The sequence below is a fragment of the Zeus faber genome (assembly GCF_960531495.2).
Source record: "Zeus faber genome assembly, chromosome: 1".
NCBI lineage: Eukaryota > Metazoa > Chordata > Actinopteri > Zeiformes > Zeidae > Zeus > Zeus faber.
This window is the reverse complement of record NC_137193.1, coordinates 57,017,214-57,042,196: the sequence shown is the minus strand read 5'-3', so window position 1 is coordinate 57,042,196 and position 24,983 is coordinate 57,017,214. Positions and strand designations below refer to the sequence as shown.

The 24,983-nt window shown below is 45.8% G+C and overlaps 1 protein-coding gene across 1 annotated transcript; it reads left to right on the top strand.

The window, feature by feature from the left end:
• Positions 1-950: 950 nt before the first annotated feature.
• LOC307233547 (PH domain leucine-rich repeat-containing protein phosphatase 1-like) lies at positions 951-24,636 on the top strand. The gene is made up of 17 exons (XM_080004885.1): positions 951-2,848; positions 8,197-8,393; positions 8,572-8,697; positions 9,161-9,309; positions 13,769-13,915; positions 14,612-14,839; positions 16,288-16,490; positions 16,579-16,639; positions 16,873-16,968; positions 18,469-18,624; positions 18,829-19,029; positions 19,720-19,882; positions 20,704-20,834; positions 21,802-21,918; positions 22,059-22,253; positions 22,335-22,572; positions 22,735-24,636. Exons 1-17 carry the CDS (start codon positions 1,219-1,221, stop codon positions 23,932-23,934), a joined length of 5,238 nt encoding a protein of 1,745 aa, XP_079861011.1. The 5' UTR covers positions 951-1,218; the 3' UTR covers positions 23,935-24,636.
• Positions 24,637-24,983: the final 347 nt, after the last annotated feature.

Here is a 24,983-nt window from a genome sequence, read left to right as displayed (position 1 = left end):
GATCACATACATTAACTGAAGTAGAAATGTAATTTGTATCTATAGTAATTTTGTACTTTTACTTTTAGTAAACGTTGTGGGTACTTTTTCCGTCGGTAGTTGTGAAAGTAAAAGTAAATCCTGAGCGGAACAATAAAATAATAAAACTGATATCTTGACGCTCCTGTAGTCACTGGGTTGGGAAGATTCAAGTTTTTTAGTTGTCTATCATGCTGGAATCCATCTGCGGAATCGTACATAAATATAATAACAACAATAATAATTATAATCATATCACAATTAGTAAAAATAAAATATATATATATACAAAAATAAAACAGTAATAAAAAAATATCATTCATCCACTAGATGACACCAGAGGACGCGCCACTCCCTGAGACGCGCATTCCAGCACAGGTTCAGTTCAAATCTCATTTAAATTAATATTCACCGTTACCAGAGGATGCAGCAGTGTGCGATTGTCCGTTGTTTGTGTTTTTGGAGTGTTTGTGCAAAAGCTATAAAAACAAAAAGACGAGGATAATTGTGCGGTTATATCAGCTTCTTGCTAATGTTGCGTTCCAAAGTGCCTCGCAACTCGGTCATTCCGAATCGGTGGCGCCCATCTCCGAGCTAAAGAGGTTCCGTTGCCTCTGTTCAGGGAAAAAGAAACAAACATGGAGACCCGCAGTAAATGCGTGTTATTTTTGGCACACGTGTGAATTAAAAAAAAAAAAAAAGTATGTTCACTTAACATAAAACCTACAGCGTAGTTCAACTCGAATTTATAAATGGGCGTGCCTTTGTATCGCTCCGCGTGGGGGGGGGTCGGTTTTTTCCGAGTTCCGCCCCGACAGGAACGCAGCATAATTCATATCCAATGAGACCACGCCCTGTCCAGGGAGCAGCCCGACCCGGCGCGTCATCCGTACAGTGAGCGGTCGCGCCTTCTAGCGCCAACGGCCATGGACACACAGCGGCGTTAGCGGAGGAATTACTGGACATATATTCATTACAGCAGCCTGTTGGTTAGCTCCTCCAAGCTAGCTGGCGGCTGTCACTCGGAAGGATGTAGCCTTTAGCCAACTCTCTGAATGAAGTGCGTGAGTACCGTGACAGGCTAAGCTAACGGGAGGCTAAAACCCATTGGAGTTGGTCAGTAACTAGTGGCAGTTGGCGCTAGCAGGCTAGGGGCTAGCAGGCTTACGGTTAGCACTAACAGGCTAACAGCTCGTCGGAATGGAAAGTGCGCGGTCTGCGGCTATGGAGGAAAGTCGGTCGGAGTCGAACGCCCTTTCCGTTTCACCGGCGACGCAGGGACCGCTCGACGCGAGCGGCGAGGGCAACTCCGTCAAGCACACCGCCGCCGGAGTGTCGACACTGTCCGCCGGGAAACGACCCGGGACCGCGGTGGTGGTGGTGGTGGGGGACGATGATGGATGCGGGCTCGGAGAGTCGAAACTCTTCGGGAAGGGACTCGCCACCACCTCGCTGCTCCAGATCGCGATCCGAAACGGGATCTACCAGAACCAGGTCCTGACCAAAAACGTGGCCGTCATGCCCGCCGCCAAGCCACCGTCGGCCAAAGACAACGCGACCGTCAACCCGCTGCTGATGCGGAGGCGGCGGCGGCACCGGAGGAACCTCTCCCTGGGGGCTCAGCCCTCCACCGCTGCCGGCTCTCCCCCGGCCGAGGCCGCCGCCCCGAGCCCCGCCGCCTCCCCGCTGAATACCCTGAGCCTGGACAGGAAGACCTTCCTCCGGCAGAAGCCGTCCAAGCAGCTCCAGGTCTCTGACAAGGCGTGGGTGCGGTCCGACCCACGGCGCGGCTGCGTCCACGTCCACGAGTGGCTCACGCCCTCCTCGCACCCGAGACCGGTGCTCTGCACGCCGGGCACCACAGCCCGGGACATGGCGGCTCAGCTGGAAGCCGGTAAAGCCGGGACCGTTGTGAGGATGAGGAAAACGGTGGAAATGAACGGGAGCTGCAGCAATGGCCACGACCAAGGTGCATACAAACCGGGTGTGTGTGGGAGTGGACAGGTCAACAGGTCTCAGGAAGCCTGTCAGGTCCCTCTGTCCTTCGCCAAATCAAAGGAGAACGAAGCTCCACAGGACGGAGACCACCCCGTGCAGTGTTACCCAGAGGCTCGGTTCTCCTGCTGTTTGTTTTCGGATGACATGCCCAGCGACCCCTCCTCAGAGGTTTACCTGAACGACTTGGACGGGACCATCACGGACGACTGCTACGGGCTGTACTCGGGTTCCGACGTGGAGAGCAGCACCTGCGAGGACTCGAGTCTCTGCGGGCCCCGGGGCCTCGAGCGCCGGGACTCCCTGAGTGACGGACTGGGCCCGGGCACTGACACCTCGGGCCTGAGCCCTGGCCGTGACAGTCCCACGGAGGGGCCCGACCCTTTCGAGAGCTCCTCCGACGAGGTGGAGCTCATCCCTTCCCCAGCGCACGCCGCAGACCCGGGCGGTGCCCCTAACGGGGTGTCGAATACGCGCAATGACACGCCGAACACCGACGACACCGAGACAGAGAGCCACGTAGATTCACCAAACTGTAAGAAACCTTCCTCCAAATGCAGCGGCAGCTCGCAGACCCGACCGCTGACCAGCCCGGCATATGGCCGACTGGACCCGGAGCTCCTGGGGGACAGCGGAGGGTGGTCGGAGCCCGTTGATAACCCCCCGGCCCTCTACGTGCAGCTGCACGGTGGAGCTGTCAGGAGGCTGGGTGACGACGAGAGACCCTTGCACTTATTAAATGAATACCTTACCAATTTGGGCTTTGAAGACCCATGGCGAGTGCAGGAAGAGGGGATGAATCCGGAAATAGGCAGCCTGATACGCTTTTATTTTGGTGAGTACATAGACTGAAAGTCTACAGAGCCTCAAATGGTATAGTATAATTTGTGGGAGAGCGATGAACAGGGGCGAGTGTATGTTCATATTTATTGGCATTAATCTTCGTGTTGACACGTTTTATGGCCTGTAGTTGTTCGTTAGCAGACCATCCATCCATTGTCCATCCACTCCCAGTGCGCCATGACTGCTGTCATTGTGTTTGGGCAGCCGGACCGTCAAACAAGTGTGTTCGATTGTCCCACGGGGACAATGACTCGTGTTGTGATATTTGCCCTGCCACCCTGGTGGTGTAAAGCAGGTAGACACATCTGGAGGTGACAGGTGCTCTCTTTGCCATTCCAAAGACCAATAATATGTCCAGTCATAATGATTTCTGTTTGTGCCATTGATGGTGATGATGTCACAATCAGAATCAGAATCACTTTATTCGCAGAGTAAGTTCTCACATATGGTTTGTTTTGCTGTAGAAAAGCAGACTAAAACCAGTTTAAGAGGATATAGCCATGATCTATTAAGGGATTAGCACCACTGGAAGTTGTTTTTGACCCTGTTTTTACTCTCTCAACAAAGGGGGGGGGGAGTCAGAATCTGTTGGTGTTATTGGTGTTATGATGGAGTAAGCGATACAGACATGTCCTTTTTTATGCATCGTTCTGAATAAGTGTTGTTATTAACATTGTCCTGCTCGCGTCTCCTTTTATCAACATGGAGTGTGGAGCAAACATTGACACAGCATGGCCCAGCTTTGAAGTACCAATCTTTTCTGACTGGTCCTGAATATGTTGTGTAAACAGCTACCCAGCAAAGGCCTCTTTACCCCCCCCACCCCACTCCCCAATTCTTGGCTCCCACAGTAGCATGACAGAGAAACAAAGCGTATGATGTGGAGTTATGTCGCTGAAAGCAGGGGCCCTTCCGGCGAGCACTCCCTCGTCACCCTGGAGAGAACGGGGGAACGGAAAGGCATGAAATGTGAAGTGAAAGGACCGGCGTGTCGCAGAAGTGGGCGGAGCTGCACGAGGGGCTCAAATGAATGAGGTGGTGCGACGGGGAATCGTGAAAGAATAACTCTCATTAATCTTTTTTTCAGAGCTATTCTTAAAGCCATTAATCTGGAGAATGTTCTATGGAACTCGTGTTTAAACAAGCCTAAATTAAATCTGTGAACGTCACTTCCGAGGGCCAGGTGGATTGACCACTAATAACCCTAGTCGTCCGGGACTGTTTGCAGAGCTGTTTCTGTCTCGTGTTTTGAACGCACACGAGGAAGTGATCCACAGAGGTGTTCATCTGTCCTCAAAAGGCCGCCATTACAGTATGCTATTCTATCAAACGATACATACACCCCAACATACACATGTTTCACTCATTTCTTAGGCATTTAAATTGTAGTCTACTCAATTCAAATAAGAACATTTTTATTTTAACCATCAACTTCCTATTTAAGGAGCAACTTAAGTCATTGATTATTTTTTTCTTCTAAAATCATTGTTTCCCCCTAGAGTTAGTTTCAGGTCTGGTGGTACTTGGGAAAACCCCAGAAAGATGCCGAATGGCATCTATGTATAGATATGAAATACTTGTGTTTTGTACGCCATACTGCATACCATGTTTGGGAGAGTAACCTTGATTCCTCTTCTTCCTCTTATTACTTACTCCTCTACATTTGTTAAAAAAATCGTTGAAAATAGTGTGAAACATTTCAGTTGAGTTGTACAAAAATCAGTAAACATTTCTGTCCCCCAGTCGAGTATAATACAGTTAACATAATGAGTTCAACCCTGGGCTAATTCCTGTTGGAGAGGATGATGATGATGAGTAGGAATGTATTTGTATCGGTGTTAAGTCTGAGGGCACTGACTCAGCGGGACCCCCCGTAAAATGATCGTTGATACACACACACACACACACACACACACACACACACACACACACACACACGCACACATACACACTGTGCTGACAATGAAAGAACAATGACCTGAGCAGTGTTCAGATTTCACCTCCTCAGTGATTCTGATGTACCTGATACAGCAGCAGCAGCTACTGCTTCTGCACCATCCAGAGGTCACTTTTTTTATTTTACAAGGTTAATTATCCATTGCCTATAAACAAATGTGTCAGACCCAATCCACCCCGAATGCCCCCGTGAGGACTAAGATTCTTCCCGCAGTACTGCGATAACCGCACCACTCCATAGTGAGTGAATCAATCCGATGGGCGGTGACGCTGATATCACCACTGGCTTATCGAGGACAAGAGGTGCCAAGAATGTTCCCTTTTCCAGCAGACAGGAAACGGTTGCAGGCTGCTCGCTTTTTCAGGGACGGGATGTTCCCCCTGCGCAGAGGAATGGACGGAAGGGAGGGCATGTGCGTGTATGTTAAAACGCGGCCTTACGTCTTGCCTGCTCCACCCAGGAAAGGGTGAATTTGACAGGATACAGATTCCATGCAGTTGTTTAGTTTAAAGATGGAGGGCGTGCAGCCTAAAGGGATTCGTTTGATGTGATTTATCAATTGCATTGTTGCAGTCGGCAATCTCCTCATACATCCGGAGTGTTTACAGGGCTTAAAGTTTGCTTTTTTAAATTCATACAATAACGTCAGCCTAGATGCAGGTTAAATAAAGCAGCTGCAACCCTTTCACCGAAAAAGAAACAAAAGACGCCACATGTGTTTTGGTTGTGGGTGTGTCGTGATCAGCTATACGTCACAATTACCAATGATGTGCAAGTTGTTAACAAATCAGCAGCAACATGCACACGTCTCTGTTCGCTAAAATATGGAATCAAAAGGGATTTTCCCTGCGTTTGGATTAAAATGTTTTCTTGCGGAGACTTGGTCACTTGGTTTATGTCCAAAAAATAGGGGAAAAATGAAGGAGGCAATTGTTTTTCTATGGTATGTGTGGCTGCTAATCTCTTGTATTCATTGTCCATGGGGCTTTTAGTGATTACTGATCATCATGGAGGATGAAGAGTGTGAACGTATAAACTAATTTAGCATAATTGGATTCCTGTTCTCGAGAGTCCCGGTTTCTCAATTTTGGTCGCCCAACAGTACAGTGTTCTTGCTGACAAACCTGTGCTCCTCAAAGTCTTCGAGTAGCGCGATCTAAACACAGAGCAAATATATGCAATTTCAACCTACGCCTGCAGAATGAATAACAAGGTCCACTGCAGCGCTCCGGAACACACATTTCTTTTGCAGACTATACAACAGCACGGAATGGATATCATTATTTTTTACACTTCTCCATTTCTCCCTTCCTGTACCGCAAACTGACTATTCATGCGCCATTAAAATAAATCCCTGTTGCTATTTCAGTCTGTGACGAGCACAAACCACAGGATTATGGCTAGAATTTCCCCAACAAAATAAAAGGTGCTGGATTTGGATGCTGACATTGCTGATTGGGATCATATGACGTCAGAGTCATGCGAGTCAGTCACACACAAAAGTTACAGAATAACCACGATGACCGCCACTCCATCCAATCACCAGTCTTTTCCTGATCGGTCTTGAAAGCCTTGTAGTGTCTTCTTTCTGCCTGTTTACAAAGCCATGAGTGCCAGTGGTTTAGGCAGTCAGTGCATTAGGCCACAGAGCCCTATCTGATAAGGTTTTGTCTCTGGGACCCCGATTGGAGAAGATTTGTATGCCTCTGCGCCAGCGAGGCATTGTGTTTTTGGGCCGGCCGGCCGTACGTACTTCTGTCCCATTCTTGTGAGTGCGATATCTCAGGAACACCTCAAGGGAATTTCTTTTAATTTGGCACAAACGTCTACTAGGACTCAAGGATGAAGTGATTCGGTTTTGGTGGTCAAAGTCAAGGTCACTGAGACCTCACAAAACACGTTTTTGGTCATAACTCAGTAATTCATATGCCAATTATGAGAAAATGTCACACAAATATCCAATAGGATACAGTGGTGATGACATGTTATACCCAATGACATAATGTTCCGCAAAAATAATTTTCTGGCCATTTTTCAACTCCATAACTCAGGAACAGAAGGGGAGACTGTGATCATATTTCACATTTGGTCAGATACTGAATTTGTGCCACGAATCATATGAGTCTGGACATGGATGTAAACTGCACCATGACTGGTTGGCGGAGGCATATAACCGCAATGCTGTAATTCTTGTTATAGTTGGATATGATTTAGTCCAAACTTCCTATACTATACTATAGTATAGGAACTCTATCCTATCCTAACTATTATAGTTGGGGAGATAACCGTGAAACTATTATTATTATGTCATTATTGAAAACCACTGATATAGTCCATATATTATAATTATCCATCTGTATCTGGGAGCAGTGAGAGCAGGAAGGACAGGAGAGGAGCAGACACAGCATATGGTAATCACAACTAAACACTCTGAGAGCCATTGTTTGTAGTGACATCCGTTTAATTTGGGTGACGATTCAGAACAGTAGTGGCCTCAGTTTGGTGTTTTGTGTGCCTCCTAATGTAACAAGCGCTTGGAAAAGTCTTAACTAATTCTCTCAGCATTCCACTGTACTGTCCATGTTCCCTGTGGAATTCAGCTGGAATTCAGCTTGTAGACTTAAGTCACAGGGGGGAAGCTGCAGGGAGAATCACAGTCAACGCTAGTGTTGTAAGACATTGCGTAACAAGCTAATCTGATTTCAGAGGTCTCAGCGGCTCAGATTTATTTTTTTTTTTGACACGGGCCTCCCTCCTTTGCAACCTCCCCCGGTTGCTCAACGGGAGATTGGACAGTTCCGGCACGCATGTATACACGACCTGAAAACGTACATGACGTGACAAATGTACGTGACTCCTGAAAGGCAGTTGGTCTGGACGCCTGGGCGCTGTGATGCTTTTCTTTGGCGCGCCTGGTGTTTCTACCTAATCCTCCGGGTAACCTTGCAATCGTAACCTAACTCACATTGCATTGTGTGTCAGCGAGGGGTTAATGTAACAAATCACGCCTGAGTGAGTGCTCACTCTCATTCACTCTCTACCCATAGGCCATTACAATTCTCTTACATAACTAGAGCGCTGTTCCCCCCCTCACCCCCTGAGGAGGGGGTGTGTGTGTGTGTGTGTGTGTGTGTGTGTGTGTGTGTGGGGGGGGGCGAGATTGTTTTTTTCCCCACAAAAATCTGCATTCATTCTCAAAGAGCTAAAAATAACTTTTTCTATGATTACAAAAAGCGGTTTTGAAAAAGTCACACTATTGATGCTGAACATCAATAGTTTTAATTTAAAATGCCAGACAGCGTAGAAGCCTCTTGCAGTTTTTTTCCGTCTCTCCCTTTCTGTCCGCCCTTAATTTTTGCCCCCTTTATTGCTCCTTTCTCTAGGTAAGCCACGGAATGTGGGAGGTTCGGAGCGCGTGCAGCTTTCCGGGGTGTTCAACGTGCGAAAGGGGAAGCTGGCCCTTCCGGTGAACCGCTGGTCGAAGCGGCAGGTCACCCTGAGCGGAACGTGTCTCATCGTGTCCTCGGTCAAGCACGCCCACACCGGCAAGATGCACATCCTCCCTCTCATTGGCGGAAAGGTACTTTGTCAAATATACTGTATGCATGCTAAACCTAACCTGGTTTTGTGGCGGGCTTTGTTTACTTCCCTAAATTAAACAATACAATAATATGCCATGATTTTGAATGACATTGGCAATGGAAACAAGCTGAGTGTGTCAGCTCTGTAGAAAGCTGAGTTTATGTGGTATGTTTCAGGTGGAGGAGGTGAGGAGGCACAGTCACTGCCTGGCCTTCAGCTCAGCGGGGCCCCAGAGCCAGACCTACTACGTCAGCTACGACTCCTACACTGAAAACCTCCGCTGGCACAGGCAGGCTGCAAAGGTAAGCAGGTCCTCTTGCAGCAGCCATTTCAATCTACTTTTATTACAGAATCAGACCAGAATACATTTATGTTGTAACAAATGTGTTTCCATCATATTTCTGGCTAGATTATTTTTATTGGTTTTTTTTATCCCTCCCTCCTCTATTGGCCGCATATCGGTTATCAGATCGGTTCCGTCTCAGATTGTGATCAAATTTCTCCACAGTCTGGATGCTATCCAGTCATGTCTTGCGTACACGTTAAAGTAAGGCAGCAGTGTTTAAATAAACAAAGAAATGAGAATTGACAGATAATCACACATATTATACTTGTGTCGTACCACTTTGAAATTCACTCTCAGCGGCCAGGTGACCAGTGCAGCAGGAAACGGTGTATCACGCCTAGGTCCTCAGGGAATATTTGTCAGCGCTTGCGCCAGCACGTCACATTATTTATTTACACTGTAATCTCTCTTTTACCCAGATCGCCTCCCAGAGGGTGAGCTCAGTGGACCTGTCCTGCTGCAGCCTGGAGGAGCTTCCCTCACAGCTCTTCTACAGCCAGGACCTCACCCACCTCAACCTCAAACACAACTTCATGTCGCCGCACAGGGGGCTGACAGCCCTCACGAGGTGAGACAACTCTCTCTCTCTCTCTCTCTCTCTCTCTCTCTCTCTCTCTCTCTCTCTCTCTCTCTCTCTCTCTCTCTCTCTCTCTCTCTCTCTCACATCTATCTATTCACGAGGGATGCAACGGTACACGATATGTTATAGAACCAGTACGCGTTTCAACCACTACGTTTCAATACACACACTTGACTATAACTGAGTGATTTGGGAATATAATCGAATTGCGATATTTTAGACCAATATTGCGATTGAGATTTAGTACGCGATTTTATAAAAGTTCTTTATCTTCTATATTTTTCACTAAACACAAGCAATAAATCATTCTATAGTAGGACCAACACAACAATGGATACAACAACATATAAACTGTTCTTTCCTGTACACCAGGCCTACGTGTTAAGATGAAATTAGATTAATCGATGTGTGAATTTATATGAATCACATTTCTTTATTCAACTATTGTATTGTTAAGAGAAAAGCCTTCACTCACAGTAGTACATTGACTGATTGATCTAACTTCAAACCTTGTGATAGTTCAATTCTGAAAACAGGGATGGCGCCCTAGGCAACCACCTATATCACCAAGAGTAAGAGCCGGCCCTGCTAGTTATTTATGGCAGACTACTACAAAAACATCTTGTACACCTTTTTAACTTTTTTGTATCTATATTTCAATTTTTATTTATCTTTCTTAAATATGAAAATACCGAAACCATAGCGTTTCCGTGGCCCCAAACTGTGATACATACCGAACAGTGGGCCCACTGTACTGTTGCATCTCTACTATTCACCCTCTATAACTCTGTTTTTCCATATCATTTGTCTCTGCCGGGATTTATACCATATGGTCTGACATGGGATGCATTTAAGATCAGTTTAAAAATGACTAGTTGCCGGGGGTGGAGGTGGTGGTGGGGGGGGCTCTGTGGCTCGGGTGATTGAAAAGCAAAGCGACGCTGGCGATGACAGATTTGACATTCCACCACCTGACCTCTGCTGAAGAGGGCTCAGTGATTTCCGACTCGGCAGCCAAATCAAACAGTTACAATGACTGACGGGGCATGAGTACGTGCTCTTTCACAGCTGGGGCCGGCGCTCAGCGAGGAGTGTTTCGGTGTCGGTTTTGCAGATTCAGTTCCGAGGAAATGGTTTATCTTCTCGTATCGGTATCGTCATATTGTCAGTGCGATGTAAAATTTTATAGTTACACAAGTTAATGGATTACGATTCTCATGATATGTGATCTATAATATTTAAAATTAAATGGTAGAAATTATATTGTTTCATTTGAAAAAAACTTACATAAAAAACAATTACATAAGGTTCAATAGACTAGCCTTTCTTCTTTAACATTGGATATTAAATCACTAAATCACAATATTTTTGGGGTTAGTATTGATGCTTTTGTATCATATTTACACGCGACAAATATTTGAGGAACAATAATTAGTGTTGTGGATTAGGGATGTTAATAGTTAACCGTTTAACCGTTAACCGACAATAACAATTTTGACCGATTAAGACTATCAGTTAATCGGTTAAAAGATATTATTAAAAAAAAAAAATAAAAAAAAATAAATAAATAAAAAGATTGTTGCATGGTAACAGAAAATTGGCTGTACAATCTATTTGCTAAATACAACTCGGGGGGCAAGACATGCAACTAGCAGACCTTTTGTGTATCAACCACGCAATTCTTGGTCCAAACACGCAGGTACAAAATGCCAGCTGAAACTATGCAAAAGAAAAAAAAGTAAAATTAAAAAATATATATAATATTCTGTGTGTGTGTGTGTGTGTGTGTGTGTGTGTGTGTGTGTGTGTGTGTGTGTGTGTGTGTGTGTGTGTGTGTGTGTGTGTGTGTGTGTGTGTGTGTGTGTGTGTGTATATATATATATATATATATATATATATATATATATATATATATATATATATATATATATATATACACTCACCGGCCACTTTAATAGGTATGCCTGTTTAATTGCTTGTTAACACAAATAGCTAATCACATGGCAGCAACTCATTGCATTTAGGCATGTAGACATGGTGAGGATGAATTGCTGAAGTTCAAACTGAGCATCAGAATGGAGAAAAAAGGGGATTTAAGTGACTTTGAACGTGTCATAGTTGTTGGAGCCAGACGGGCTGGTCTGAGTATTTCAGAAACTGCTGACCTACTGGGATTTTCACGCACAACCATCTCTAGGGTTTACAGAGAATGGTCCGAAAAAGAGAAAATATCCAGTTAGGGGCAGTTGTGTGGACGAAAATGCCTTGTTGATGTCAGAGGTCAGAGGAGAATGGGCAGACTTGTTAGAGACGATAGAAAGGCAACAGTTACTCAAATAACCACTCGTTACAACCAAGGTATGCAGAATACCATTTCTGAACGAACAACACGTGGAACCTTGAAGCAGATGGGCTACAGCAGCAGACGACCACACCGGGTGCCACTCCTGTCAGCTAAGAACAGGAAACTGAAGCTACAATTGGCACAGGCTCACCAAAAATGGACAATAGAAGATTGGAAAAACGTTGCCTGGTCTGATGAGTCTCGATTTCAGCTGCAACATTCAGATGGTTGGGTCAGAATTTGGTGTAAACAACATGAAAGCATGGTTCCATCCTGCCTTGTATCAACGGTTCAGGCTGGTGGTGGTGGTGTAATGGTGTGGGGGATATTTTCTTGGCACATTTTGGGCCCCGTTGTACCAATTGAGCATCGTTTTAATACCACGCTGAGTATTGTTGCTGACCATGTCCATCCCTTTATGAGCACAGTGTACCCATCTTCTGATGGCTACTTCCATCAGGATAAGGTACCATATCACAAAGCTCCAATCATCTCAAACTTGTTTCTTGAACATGACAATGAGTTAACTTTACTCCAATGGCCTCCACAGTCACCAGATCTCAATCCAATAGATCACCTTTGGGAAGTGGTAGAACGGGAGATTTACATCATCGATGTGCAGCTGACAAATCTGCAGCAACTGCGTGATGCCATCGTGTCAATATGGACCAAAATCTCTGAGGAATGTTTCCAACAGCTTGTTGAATCTATGCCATGAAGAATTAAGGCAGTTCTGAAGGCAAAAGGGTGTCCAACTCAGTATTAGCAAGGTCTACCTAATAAAGTGGCCAGTTAGGGCTGTACCCGACTCAATTGTGTCAGTCGAATCAGATTCCACTGTTCAATGCTGATATTCTACGGGGGGGCGGGGCGCACAGAGGAAAGGGGCACAAGTCGTCCGTGCCCCGTCCTGGTTCCTCAGAACAAAAAAAATTAAAAACACACTGTTTTTAGTTGTTTTATTTGGAGGAATGGCTCCAAACGGAGTGACTCCAGCGGTTCTATGGCTTTCAGTCGGTGCAATTGGATGATATTGGGTCGGTGCGCATGGAGAGCTGTGTTCGCATTATAAAAACATATTTATGATTCCCCTTATTTATAATTATAATTTGTCAAGTCCAATAAACAACTGACCGCAATTTCTTTGGGGGGGGGTCAGGGGGCAGTGCCCTAATATTTTAATATTGTCGGATAACAGTTAACGACTGGTTAACGAGGGTCGGTTATCAGTCAGAAAAATAACTCAAAATTAGCATCCTTAGTGTGGATATTATAACAAAGTGGGACCAATGCAGCCTTAAAGACAACATTTAACTATATGGCAATTACCAAAATCACAGATGGTATTTTGTCTCTACCAGGATATCGATGTTATATTGATATGCCGCCCAGCCTTAATATATATTGATATTTTCTAAACTTCCTTGTTGGTGTGTTAATCCATATTTCCCAGTCCTACCCAAGCATGCTTCTTTTCATCTCACTGTCGGTTCTTTGGCTGCCGCTCAGCGGCTGCAGGAACATCATGCTTCCGATGGGAACGGCTCTACGCTGCCATTGTTCCTCTGTAAACACACACTTCCCAGGCGGGTGTTTCCAGGAATGTGTTTTTTCCCGCGGCGTGGCTCAGAAAGACGTGGATCCACTGCCGCCTTTCACCCCGGCCCCTTTGTGGAGCGGATTAGTTAAGGCCTGGGAAGCCCAGAGATCTGTTAGACACACACAAACACACACACACACACACACACACCCACACACACACACACACACACACTGTAGCGTCTAACCAAAACACATGTTGCATTGTGATGGTGAGCACTTTTACTTTTGCAAACAGTTGGTTTAAAATAGAACCAGTGTGTGTGTTTGGCTTTCTTTCTAGTAGTTTCCGCTGTTTGTCAGACACCATTATGTAACTAGAGGAGTTTCACAAAAGGTGTATTGCCAGAACGGCTAGAAAAAGAACTTTCAAGGACAGAACGGCTTAGAATGTTGATATCCAAATGTATTTCTCTCCATCAATCATTCATCTTTGCCTTGGTTTATCTTTTTTTGGGTCCCCTCCTTTAGGCTGACTTCTTATATGCACTTATTTCTTCTCAGCTTTTGTAAACTGCGAAGCCTCAGTCTGTCCAATAACAGCCTGCACGAGTTTCCACTAGCCTTGTGCGACATCACATCCCTGACGGAGATCAACCTGTCGGGAAACCGCCTTGTTTCTCTGCCCGCGGCCGTGGGAACCATGCACAAGTGAGTGGAAAGACCCCCCCCCCCCCCTAAATAATACTGTTACTGTTACCTTTGTCATGGTAACACCCATGTGTCTTTTATAGTATACAACATCATTGCTGGAGAGATTTTGTCCAGAGTGACCTTAAGAAACTCGCTGCAGAAATTTGGGTGGTTGCCAGTGCATCAGTGCAGATAAATCTGTGTCAGGATGTTTATAAAGAGTGGAATTGGCCGCGAACCAGGGCCCTGTCCTGACATTGCAGCAGTTTTGCGCAGATAATCGCAGTGCAAAGGCAAACCCATACTGTCCCTGCACGAAAGGGAATTTGGGGTGGTGTGAGTGTTGGTGTGTGTTGGTGTGTGTGTGTGTGTGTGTGTGTGTGTGTGTGTGTGTGTGTGTGTGTGTGTGTGTGTGTGTGTGTGTGTGTGTGTGTGTGTGTGTGTGTGTGTGTGTGTGTGTGTGTGTGTGTGTGTGTGTCTGAGTTTTGGCGCATGTCAGAGAAAATCCCATTTCAGACATGTTGTCGTGATAGGATTTGAGAGAATTTATTGTAATTCTGTGCAAAACCTTTTTTTCGTGTTTAAATAGACAGAACAAACTGTGAATCATCATGTATATTACATTTATATCCTTCATTACAATTCAATACTCAATATATATATTATATAAATAGTAAATAAATATGTATTTATTTGAAACCCCCCCATCTTTAGCCTGCAGACTCTTCTCCTGGACGGGAATGCTCTGAGCTCGCTCCCCACGGAGCTGGGCGCTCTGGAGGGTCTTAACTACCTGGGCTTGTCCTTCAACCGCTTCAGCCGCATCCCACCAGTCTTGGAGAAGTTTAAAAGCATGGAGAGGCTCTGTCTGGCCGGGAACGAGCTCCCCGTCCTGGACACACCTGCTCTGCACTGGCTGTCCACTCGGCATGTTGACGTCAGGTACCATTCAGCTGTTCTGCATTTATCCAGAAATACATCTACCACATACTGAGGGCAGGGTTCTTATCAGATGCTTGAAGTGCTTGAATTTCTTCCTCAGAAATGTAAGTACCGAAATACCTTGAAAATAGCCTCTATTGCACTTAAGTGCTTTAAAAGTCCTTGGGGAAAAACACATTCATTAAAAACCTGCAATATTCCCCTTGGTTTTTGTTATTCAAATCATAATGTAATAACACATTTCCAGCATCGCTTTTACGACATCGAGTATGCCAGACAGGGCTTAACACTAACTTTTTTTTAGGTGGTTGCCAGGCTGGCAAAAAGGCAACACCTTTAGGTTGCCGAAACTGAAAATATCGTTGAAATGTACTTATGAACGCATCACTTCTACTTACACACATTACAGTTTTCCGAACCCGTCAACGCAGCATTGCTTTGGAGCGCTTACAAGCCAGAGTGGCCCCGGGGGGTGTCTGTGTCTAACGTAATATCAGAGAACGAGTCCACTAGTTAATAGATGGCGTTGATAACTCCCCCCCCCCCCCCCCCAAAAAAAAAAGAACAAAACAAACTGAAAACAACTCTTCGGATCGGTTTGGACGATTTACAGAAGTCACCCAAATCGACATCAAGAAAGCGACATTCGCCGAAAAGCGAGTTTCATCCCTGACTGTAACAACCTTGCTCTGCGTCCACTGGTGCCAGTTTGAACCGGTACGCACGAGAATAAACACACCAACACAGGTGCAGAGTTCTGGTTCCAACTGTAACAGTAATATTTAAATATCACTAAGGCAACAAATTTTTCTTGGGGTGCAATGTTTTGCTGTTTGCTATTTTTTATATTAAAAAGTGGTTGCCAAAGGGGGCAACCAGAGGCCACGAAATGCTTGGCAATTGACTCAATCTGGTTGTCAAGGGCAATGGTTGCTGTCGAGCCTTGCCAGGGAAATGTACATCTAATCTAGCATGGTTGGAAATACACCTATTAGTGTGTGTGTGTGTGTGTGTGTGTGTGTGTGTGTGTGTGTGTGTGTGTGTGTGTGTGTGTGTGTGTGTGTGTGTGTGTGTGTGTGTGTGTGTGTGTGTGTGTGTGTGTGTGTGTGTGTGTGTGTGTGTGTGTGTGGTATATTAGAGATATAAATAATAGACAACAAGACTAAGATTATATTTTAATTAATAAAGATAACATTGAAAATGTATTATATTCATTTTGCATGAAATGAAAATGAAAAAAATGGTGCTTAAAAAGTCCTTTAATTTTATTGTGTAATGCCAGAATGAACCCTGTGAGGAAATATAAATGAAGGCTTAAATCGTATCGGAGTATTGATTCTTTTCTCTTTTTCTTTTTTCATTTTTTAAACAGTCGGACCAAATTGTACAGTATTTAATTCTATATACAATCACTTGATATACAATCTGTCTTTCTTCCTTCTCTTCAGGCTGAACAGGCTCCAGAGCGTCCTGGCCGGAGAGGCCGGGACTCTGGTCCACGTGACCCAGCTGGATGTGCGGGATGCTGGGCTGCAGCAGCTGGACGTCAGGTCTCTGTCCAGGCTGGAGCTGCTCCGCTGCGACAGGAACAACCTTGCCCTCCTCAGGGTCGGAGGCCATGCGCTCAAGGGCCTGCACGCCGCGTGTAACGGTACGTCTGTGTGGAAAGCTCAACATTTGACGAAATTATGTGCAGATATATATTCTCTGTTCTCACGTACACTGTGCTCTCTTTTCAGAGCTGAAAGAGCTGGAGGTGTCCCCCGCGCCAGAGAATCTCACTGTTCTGGATGTGTCCCGGTACGCAGAGTAAACAAAACGATATAAACTAAACCACGCTATTTATATCCTTGACAATTAAGTGACCTATTTACTTTGTGGAAGAGAAGGCTGTGCACTTGTAATGTCCTGACAGCTGTCTCGTGTGTGTGTGTGTGTGTGTGTGTGTGTGTGTGTGTGTGTGTGTGTGTGTGTGTGTGTGCGTGTGCGCGTGCATGTGCGTGCATGTGCGTGCTCGCTCATGTGTCTCACAGGAACAAGCTGGACTTTGTTCCTGGATGGGTGTGTGACAGTGGCCGTCTAGAGGTGTTGGATATCAATCACAACTGTGTCGCCGAGCTTCCCGTTCAGTGAGTGTCTCATGCAACAACGAGCCGCAGATTCGAGATTTACAGCTTCTCCCGTGGGGAACACTCACCATGACTTTGCAAAATTGGACATCGCATTCCAACAAAGGCTACATTAAAGACAAAGTAACTCTTACTTGGAAATTTGAATTTGAGTGTATTGGGCTATAATGACACAGGGTTTATATTTACTTTTTATATGTTAATAGAATTGCTTCCATATTTCAGTATACCATCTGATGTGCATCACAAAAACATTTCACGGAACAAATTCTGTCCACTACATAAATTAAATATTTCGGAATCAGAAGTCAGAAACAGTATTATTTTGCCAGCTACATTTAAATATAATAGGAATTAGTTCTGGTGAGGTTTGGTGCGTTACACTGTAGACCATTAGTATTTAAAAAAGTTTACGAATAAAAATAGAATAAAAAGTGATAGTAAAGTAATAAAAACAATTGTCAAATATATAAAAAAAAGCAGAAAAGTAATGCGTACATAAGAAATTTGAATTAATTTGTATAGCTATAGTGGTATTTGTAAACCTATAGTGGTATTTAATGTAAGCGGAAAATGGTTGCCTAACTTCCAAACAAATTACAATTTTCAGTTGTTTTATTTACAAAAAAAATTAAGTCCCTGTAAAGCAACTATAAATGTGTTCTAGGTTTGTAACAGCACAGAAAAATGTGTCAGTATCCACCCAGCCAAATCTGAATGATTAAAAAAAATCAAGTATATAAAATGAGGTTTCAAAATTGTGGAGAAGAGAGGGGGGAGAAAAAAAAGGCAGTACCCTCTGTTCTGAGATGCTGGGGGTGTGTCCACCAAAGGCACTGAATCCACACCCGATCGCAGGGGAGGTGCAGCCTCTCTAGTGTCAAATACCACTAATCCAATACATACATATGCAAATCCAAAATCAGAAAATTAACAGTGGGCTGTTTTTTCGTTGTTTCGATTTTGTTCCGAAGTTAAAAAAAATATATAGAAAAATAGGATATTTGTTACGGGCAGCGTGGTGCTCTTCCGGGGAGCGGGACTTTGTACCCTGTTGTGCACATGGGTAGAGGCCCGCCAGCTCAGATCCACGCTCCCCGGGCTCGCACGGAGCTGGGGGAGCCACCACACTTCGAGACGGAGCTGTTTTGTGCATTCTGGCATCCAGGGAAGATTCATGTGAGGGACCAAGGCGCCATAGTGTAGGCTGTAGTAACTCGTTGCAATTAAACGAGAGAACCACTGATGAATGCGCTCGACTCTTGTATAGTATTCGGGGAGGGGCCATGCCACGTAGGAACCTGTTGCATCACGTGACCCTAATTTAGGCCCGCCCAAAAAATCAGGACCACAAAAATAATTTAGCGCTAGAATTCATAGTTCACAATATCATGCTCCTTTTCACCAAGTTAATATATGGTCTCTCAGGTCCCCAAAACATGTTTTTAATGCTTTTTTACTGGAAAACACCACTCAGATTATGCATTGTGTGCACACCAGGTTACTGTGCAGTGGGACCCTGAGGAAGCTGCTGGCGGGGTGGAACGCGCTCCGTCAGCTGGCGGAGCGGCTAGAGAGGTCGCAGCTGGAGGTTCTGGACGTCCAGCACAACCAGCTCACTGAGCTCCCCCACAACCTGTTCATCAAAGCCCAGAGGTGAAGAACCTACGGCCTCCTGCTCTTCTATTGTTCTGTCTATTGTTTTTCCTTTCCACTTCTTCTTCTCTCTCTGTTTAAGCTTTTAAGCTCCAGAACTTTTTCTCTCTTTCTTTTTTTCTCTTGTTTCTTTCTTTTTTTTCTTTCTTTCTCTGGCTCCTTTTCTTTATTTCTCTGATTTATGAATTTATCCCCCCCACGCAGCCTCCGCTACCTAAACGCATCAGCCAACAAGCTGGAGAGCCTCCCCCCGGCCAGCATTTCAGAGGACAGCTTCAGCAGCCTGCAGGAGCTCTACCTGACCAACAACAGCCTGACGGACAAGTGCGTTCCCCTGCTGACCGGCCACGGCCACCTCAGGGTGCTCCACCTGGCCTACAACCAGCTGCAGACCTTCACTGCCAGGTACCATGCTCCCGTAACTCTTACAAACTACCGCTAGTAAGAGTTAATTTCATGTTCAAAACTGTATCTCACAATATTAAGAGAATTCTGTAAGTTCTAACTATATATATATATCACATATTATTTACATGTATTTCTCTATCATTCTCTTTATCCAAATACAAATTGATATCGCCTTAGTAGAGTGGTTCTCAAAATATGAAGTTTGCTCCCTAGGGGTTGCTTAGGGATACTGCATGGTAGCCCAGCAGTGTGACTGAGGTTAGAGGAACTGATGGCTCTAGAAATCCAAGATTACCCTAGTTTTAATTCAGTTAAATCTTATATGATATTTTTATGTTTTGTTATGGGAATTGGATCTAAATGAGCAATATAATGACAAAACATACACAATATGCCTTTAATGTTTTGATAAAAGCATTGTATCAAAATGTGTTTGAAAACACTGGTGTTTGTCTTCTTCATTATGACATTTTAATAAAGTTCGCTGTGACTTGTTTTATCACTGGCTGTTGTGGCATTATTATTAGCATGGATTAAAAAATCGAAACTTTTTTTCCCCCCCATTTTTTAATCCATCCAAAACAGTTTGACAACCAACACTTTAATGTTGTCATCACTGTTACTAATATCGTATTTCCAATGTGATACATGGTGTAACCCTGCGCCTGCCCCCCCCCCCACCCACAGTAAGCTGGCCCGCCTGGAGCAGCTGGAGGAGCTGGACCTGAGCGGTAACCGGCTCCGGACGGTGCCCACCACCATCCTGAGCTGCAGGCGAATGCACACCCTGTCCGCCCACTCCAACTGCATCAGCGTGTTGCCAGAGGTCCTCCAGCTCACGGAGATCAAGGTCAGTCTCCCCTATAGACACCTAGACCCAGTGTATTAAAAAGAACCCCGCACGCACACACACACGCATGCTGGAGAACTGCCGGGGAGAAAAATAGAAACGCAATTAAAATAGACAAAGGTCATCAGAGCTAATTCTTCAGACTGAATTCAATATGGAACAATCCAAGCAAGAGGCATTTTTAAGAGACATCTGATCCTGAAATCAGACCGGCGGTGAACTGTGGAGTCAAAAAATAAAATGAGATCACAAATCGACAAAATACTTGATTTAAACATAACACAAACTACAGGCAATCACGTATGAACCGATATAATACAGCACATTTCCAGATCTCTCACACACACACACACACACACACACACACACACACACACACACACACACACACACACACACACACACACACACACACACACACACACACACAAGACAAGCTGATGCCAACGTTTGTTGCCCTACAATATTAGATTAGGGAATTATGCCTTGAAAAGAGGGTCAGACTATTGTTGTGGCTGCAGCCAAGCTCTCAATCTCTCCATCTTTTTTAATAACCTTAAAGCTCTGATCTGACATCAGTTTTTCCTTTTTGTTTTTTAAACCTACCTCTAAACCATCCTGTTTCCCCTCGTTCTTTTTATCTGCCGTTCTGCCAGTGTTCCTGTCATTTTAGTGAGGAATCCATGCCCCAATCTTTCTAACTTATTACTGAGTTTATATATTTCCAAACTAACATTGGCCTTATAGCCATCAGAATTCCCATCTGATTATCTTTGCTCTCTCGCTCGCTCTCTCTCGCTCTCACTCTCTCTCTCTCTCAGTGTGTGGATCTGAGCTGTAATGAGTTGACGGAAGTGATGCTGCCGGAGACTCTCCCCCCCAAACTGCAGGAGTTGGATCTTACCGGCAACCCCCGCCTCAACCTGGACCACAAGAGTCTGGAGCTGCTCAAGTATGAAATGAACACACACACACATTAAACTACATCTGCCAATTAGAGTAGCTTATTTTACAAAGTTACTTAATTTTGACTATATTTTAGAGACATGAAATGATTAAACAAAATAGATTTTAGTAATTTATGTAAAAACTGTAGAAATGTGCTATTTAGATATAAATATGTCTACATTCACAATGTTCCATATTATTGAAAAATAGATTTTACCTTCTGAGTATATAGCATTTTATTTATTTATTTTTTGCATATTTCATAATTTCAAAATGCCTGTTTAGTTTCAGGTCGCTGTGATCAGATTCACAATAATTTTGTACCATTCTCTCTGGGGTTGGGCGATATGTTAAATGTTCCTACCGACCGCCAACAGCCCAACAACCGGCAATCGCCGATATATTTGTGTGTTTTGCGAACCATTCTTACTGATCAAGCTCGGATAAATCTCCTGCTCCTCCTCGCCTCTATCTGCAAAGATAATTTCCAACACTGGTGTAGAAAGTCTCCAGTCTCCATCTCCACGCTGGTCTAAACCGTCAAAACAATCCAAAATCTGCACATGGCTTGAAGCTGATTTGGATCTGTCCAAGAATCTCTCCATTGATTGGTGGACTGTGGTGCATAGTAATGGAGCTTCTGATTCGCTAATTGTGACGTCACTCTTTCTGACAGACAGGTTAATTATTTATAGAGTTCAATTCTTGAGGAGACAGATCATTAAATTAGCAAAATAAAAACAAAAAAAATCCTGCTAAAAAATTGTCCAAATAAAAAAAGAAAAAGTAATAATTGCCGACTGAGTCAGCCATTCACCAAATGCTGATATATTCGTCCAATCCCCCAAGCCTAATTCCTTCCTAATATTACTGACATTTTATGGTCAGAATTCATTGAGTAATTGGAAAAAAAATACAATGTTTGGCTGCAGCCCTAATACGTTTCTTACCATCTCTCCCTTTCTCCTAAGTAACATCCGGTGTTTTAGGGTGGACCCTTCTCCCTCTGCTTTGTGTGCGAGCGAGGGCCCCGGGGCCCCTGCTGTTTGGAGTCATGGCTACACAGAGGCCTCCGGTGTCAAAAACAAGTCAGTGCCTTCACATTTTCCTCTAAGTTGAAACATCTGCTTTCAAGGCAATATTGTGTTTTCCATTGAAGTAGATGAATGCGGTGACATGGGGGTGTGTGTGTGTGTGCGTGTGCGTGTGCGTGCGTGTGCGTGTTCAGGCTGTGTGTAGCGGCCTTGGCCCTGGACAGTTTCTGCGGTATTTGCGAAGCGCTCTACGGAGTGTTTGACGGAGAGAGGAACGTGGAAGTGCCTTACCTCCTGCAGTGCACCATGGGAGACGTGCTGGCGGAGGAGCTTCACAAAAGCCAAAGACAGGAGAACTACATGACAAACACGTTTCTGACCATGCAGAGGTACACACACAGACATGGTTTTTCATATCCACATAACGTCCCTTTTTCCCCTAAATGCTTCTCCGTGTTTTCGCGCTTCAGGAAGCTCGGCACCGCCGGCCAGAGGCTCGGCGGCTCAGCGGCCCTGTGTCACATCAGACACGACCTGGTTGCCCCCGGCGAGCGAGGAGGCTGCTTCACTCTGACGGCCTCCAACGTGGGCAAGTGCCAGGCGGTGCTGTGCCGGGACGGAAAAGCTCTGCCACTCTCCACTGCCCACACCGTCAAAGAGGAGGCAGAGTACCGGAGAGTCCGCCAGCACAACGGCGTCATCACTGAGGTAAGAGGCATAAGGTGCGAATGTGAGGATAATCAGCGTCGATGTGTGAAGGCTCCTTTAGGTACATGACAGGAAAATTCCAGAATTTTTCAACCTCAACCTTATTTTTATAATTATAATTATTAGTCATCCTTTAACAAACTGCTCTTTCTTAATCCTCAGGACAACAAGGTCAATGGTGTAACAGACTCCACCAGGATCATGGGCTACTCCTTCCTGTGTCCCGCCGTGACCCCGCGGCCCCACGTCTCCTCCGTGACCCTGTCCCCGCAGGACGAGTTCTTCGTGCTGGGGAGCCGGGGCCTGTGGGACGTGTTGTCCCCTAGCGAGGCAGTGGAGGCGGTGAGGAACGTCCCGGATGCGCTGGCCGCCGCCAAGAAGCTGGTGACGCTGGCGCAGAGCTACGGCTGCTCCGACAGTCTCAGCGCTATCGTGGTGCAGCTGAGTATCACCGACGACTGCTGCTGCTTCTGCGAGCCCCCGCCACCGCCCCCCAGTCCGGGCCTGGTAGGGCACGCCCACCCCAGCGCCCACCCTTACCCGGCCAGTGATGGCAGCCTGCCCTTTCCCCCGCCCTCCTCGGGCACCGTCAGCGAGCTGAGCAGCGAGTTCAGCACGTCAGAGATTAGCAGTGAGGTGGGCTCCACCGCCTCTTCGGAGGAGCCCCCGCCCCAGACCGAACCCCTGGCGGCCCACCTGAACCCACTGGGCAGGGCAGGGGCACGGCGGCCAACCTGCGGGGGCGGAGCCTTCCAGAGGCAGTTCTCCGGGGCGCTGTCGGATAACGGGCTGGACAGCGAGGACGAGGAGCCCATCGCCGGCGTCTTCTCCAACGGCAGCCGTGTGGAGGTGGAGGCCGACGTGCACTGTCTGCACAGCTGGGACTGCCCCGCGCCCCAGCTGCACTTGCACCCTCACACGCACTCTCACACAAACTGCCCGCCTCCCGTCGCCTCACAACCCGAACCAATCGCCCCAACACCATGCTCTCCAGCCCCGTCGCCCATCCCACCTTCCTCCCCGGGTCCCGGCGGAGACGCCTGGTCAGGGACACTGGGGCGCAGGTCCCGGGCCAATGGCTCGGTGGCGTGCCAAGGACGGAGCCAGGACGTCATCGAGGAGGCGGGTGACGCCCCCGTCAGGAAGCAGGGGGGTTACTTTAACGCCCCCGCCCAGCCGGACCCTGACGACCAGCTCATCATCCCCCCGGAGCTGGAGGACGAGGTGCGGCAGATCATCCAGCAGCAGCAGCAGCAGCAGCAGCAGCAGCAGCAGCAGCAGCCGCCGCCGCCGCCGCCGCCCCACACGCAGCAAGCACACACCTTCCAGAAGCCCGCAGATTATTTTGTCACACCGCTCTAACTGGCAACTCCTTCCCTGGACGATAGAAGCAGAGGAGCGTCACCTGTCGAGAATTGATTTGGACCACTCCCTCTAAAAACTCTTGCCATCGGAGTATTCAGAATATGCCTCACACATGTTAACTGTTACAGACCAGAGACTGTGTTTTGTTATCATTTTGTTACTGCTACCTAGACACGCCAGTCAATTCAATTTTATAACACTTTTTTCCCGCATTAATTCTTTATACAAGTTTAATTTAAGGTAATGATTTTTATCATATCGTTCTGATGAATGAAGCACTTTGAATGCTTTTTATGAGACTTTTATTTTGAGAGTAATGTTAAATGGTACATTTGGAGACGGACCACTCTAATCCTAACTTAGTGGAGGACATTTCCCCATTTTTTTCTTGTGACTGTTATCCTTTGAAGTTTTAGGAGTTAGTGAAAATACTTAGACTAACTCCTAGGAGTTGCATACTCACAAGTGACCTAGTCACTCAAGTGTACTAATATTCTCTGAGAGAAAAGATGATTATTTCTGAAGGCTGGTGTTTCACAGTTGTGTTCTTGGTGGTGCGTGGGGTTCTGAGGCATGCAGTTTGTAGGCAGGGTCCCAAACGGGCTTTACCAGCCAGGTGAATGTTTTTTGGAACAGTGTTACGCAGACATCTTGACAATGGCAAATCGCACAAGAGAGCTACTTTTGCTATATAATAAATCTAAGTTTTCAAATAACAAATATTAGTTGGACTTCATGGCCTTTGTTGAATGACTTTTACATTATTGGAGCCAGTGTTTAATTTGTAAATCAGGAGGTGCCAGAACACAGAGAGGTCTCTGATCCGTTGGGTCGGGAGGAGGAAAAAAGTCACGAATGCAGCATGGGGGGCGGGGGGCACTGCATGGTGCTTTTTTGTTTCGTTCAATTAGGGAACGCAAATAAAAAAAATAACAGGACTGCCCCCTGAATCCCCCCGAATCATCAGTCGGAAACCCATCAGTCGACTGAGATTCTTCAAGTCGAGCGGTCGTTTTTTTGGTCAGTCAGTGTGCATTACAATAACA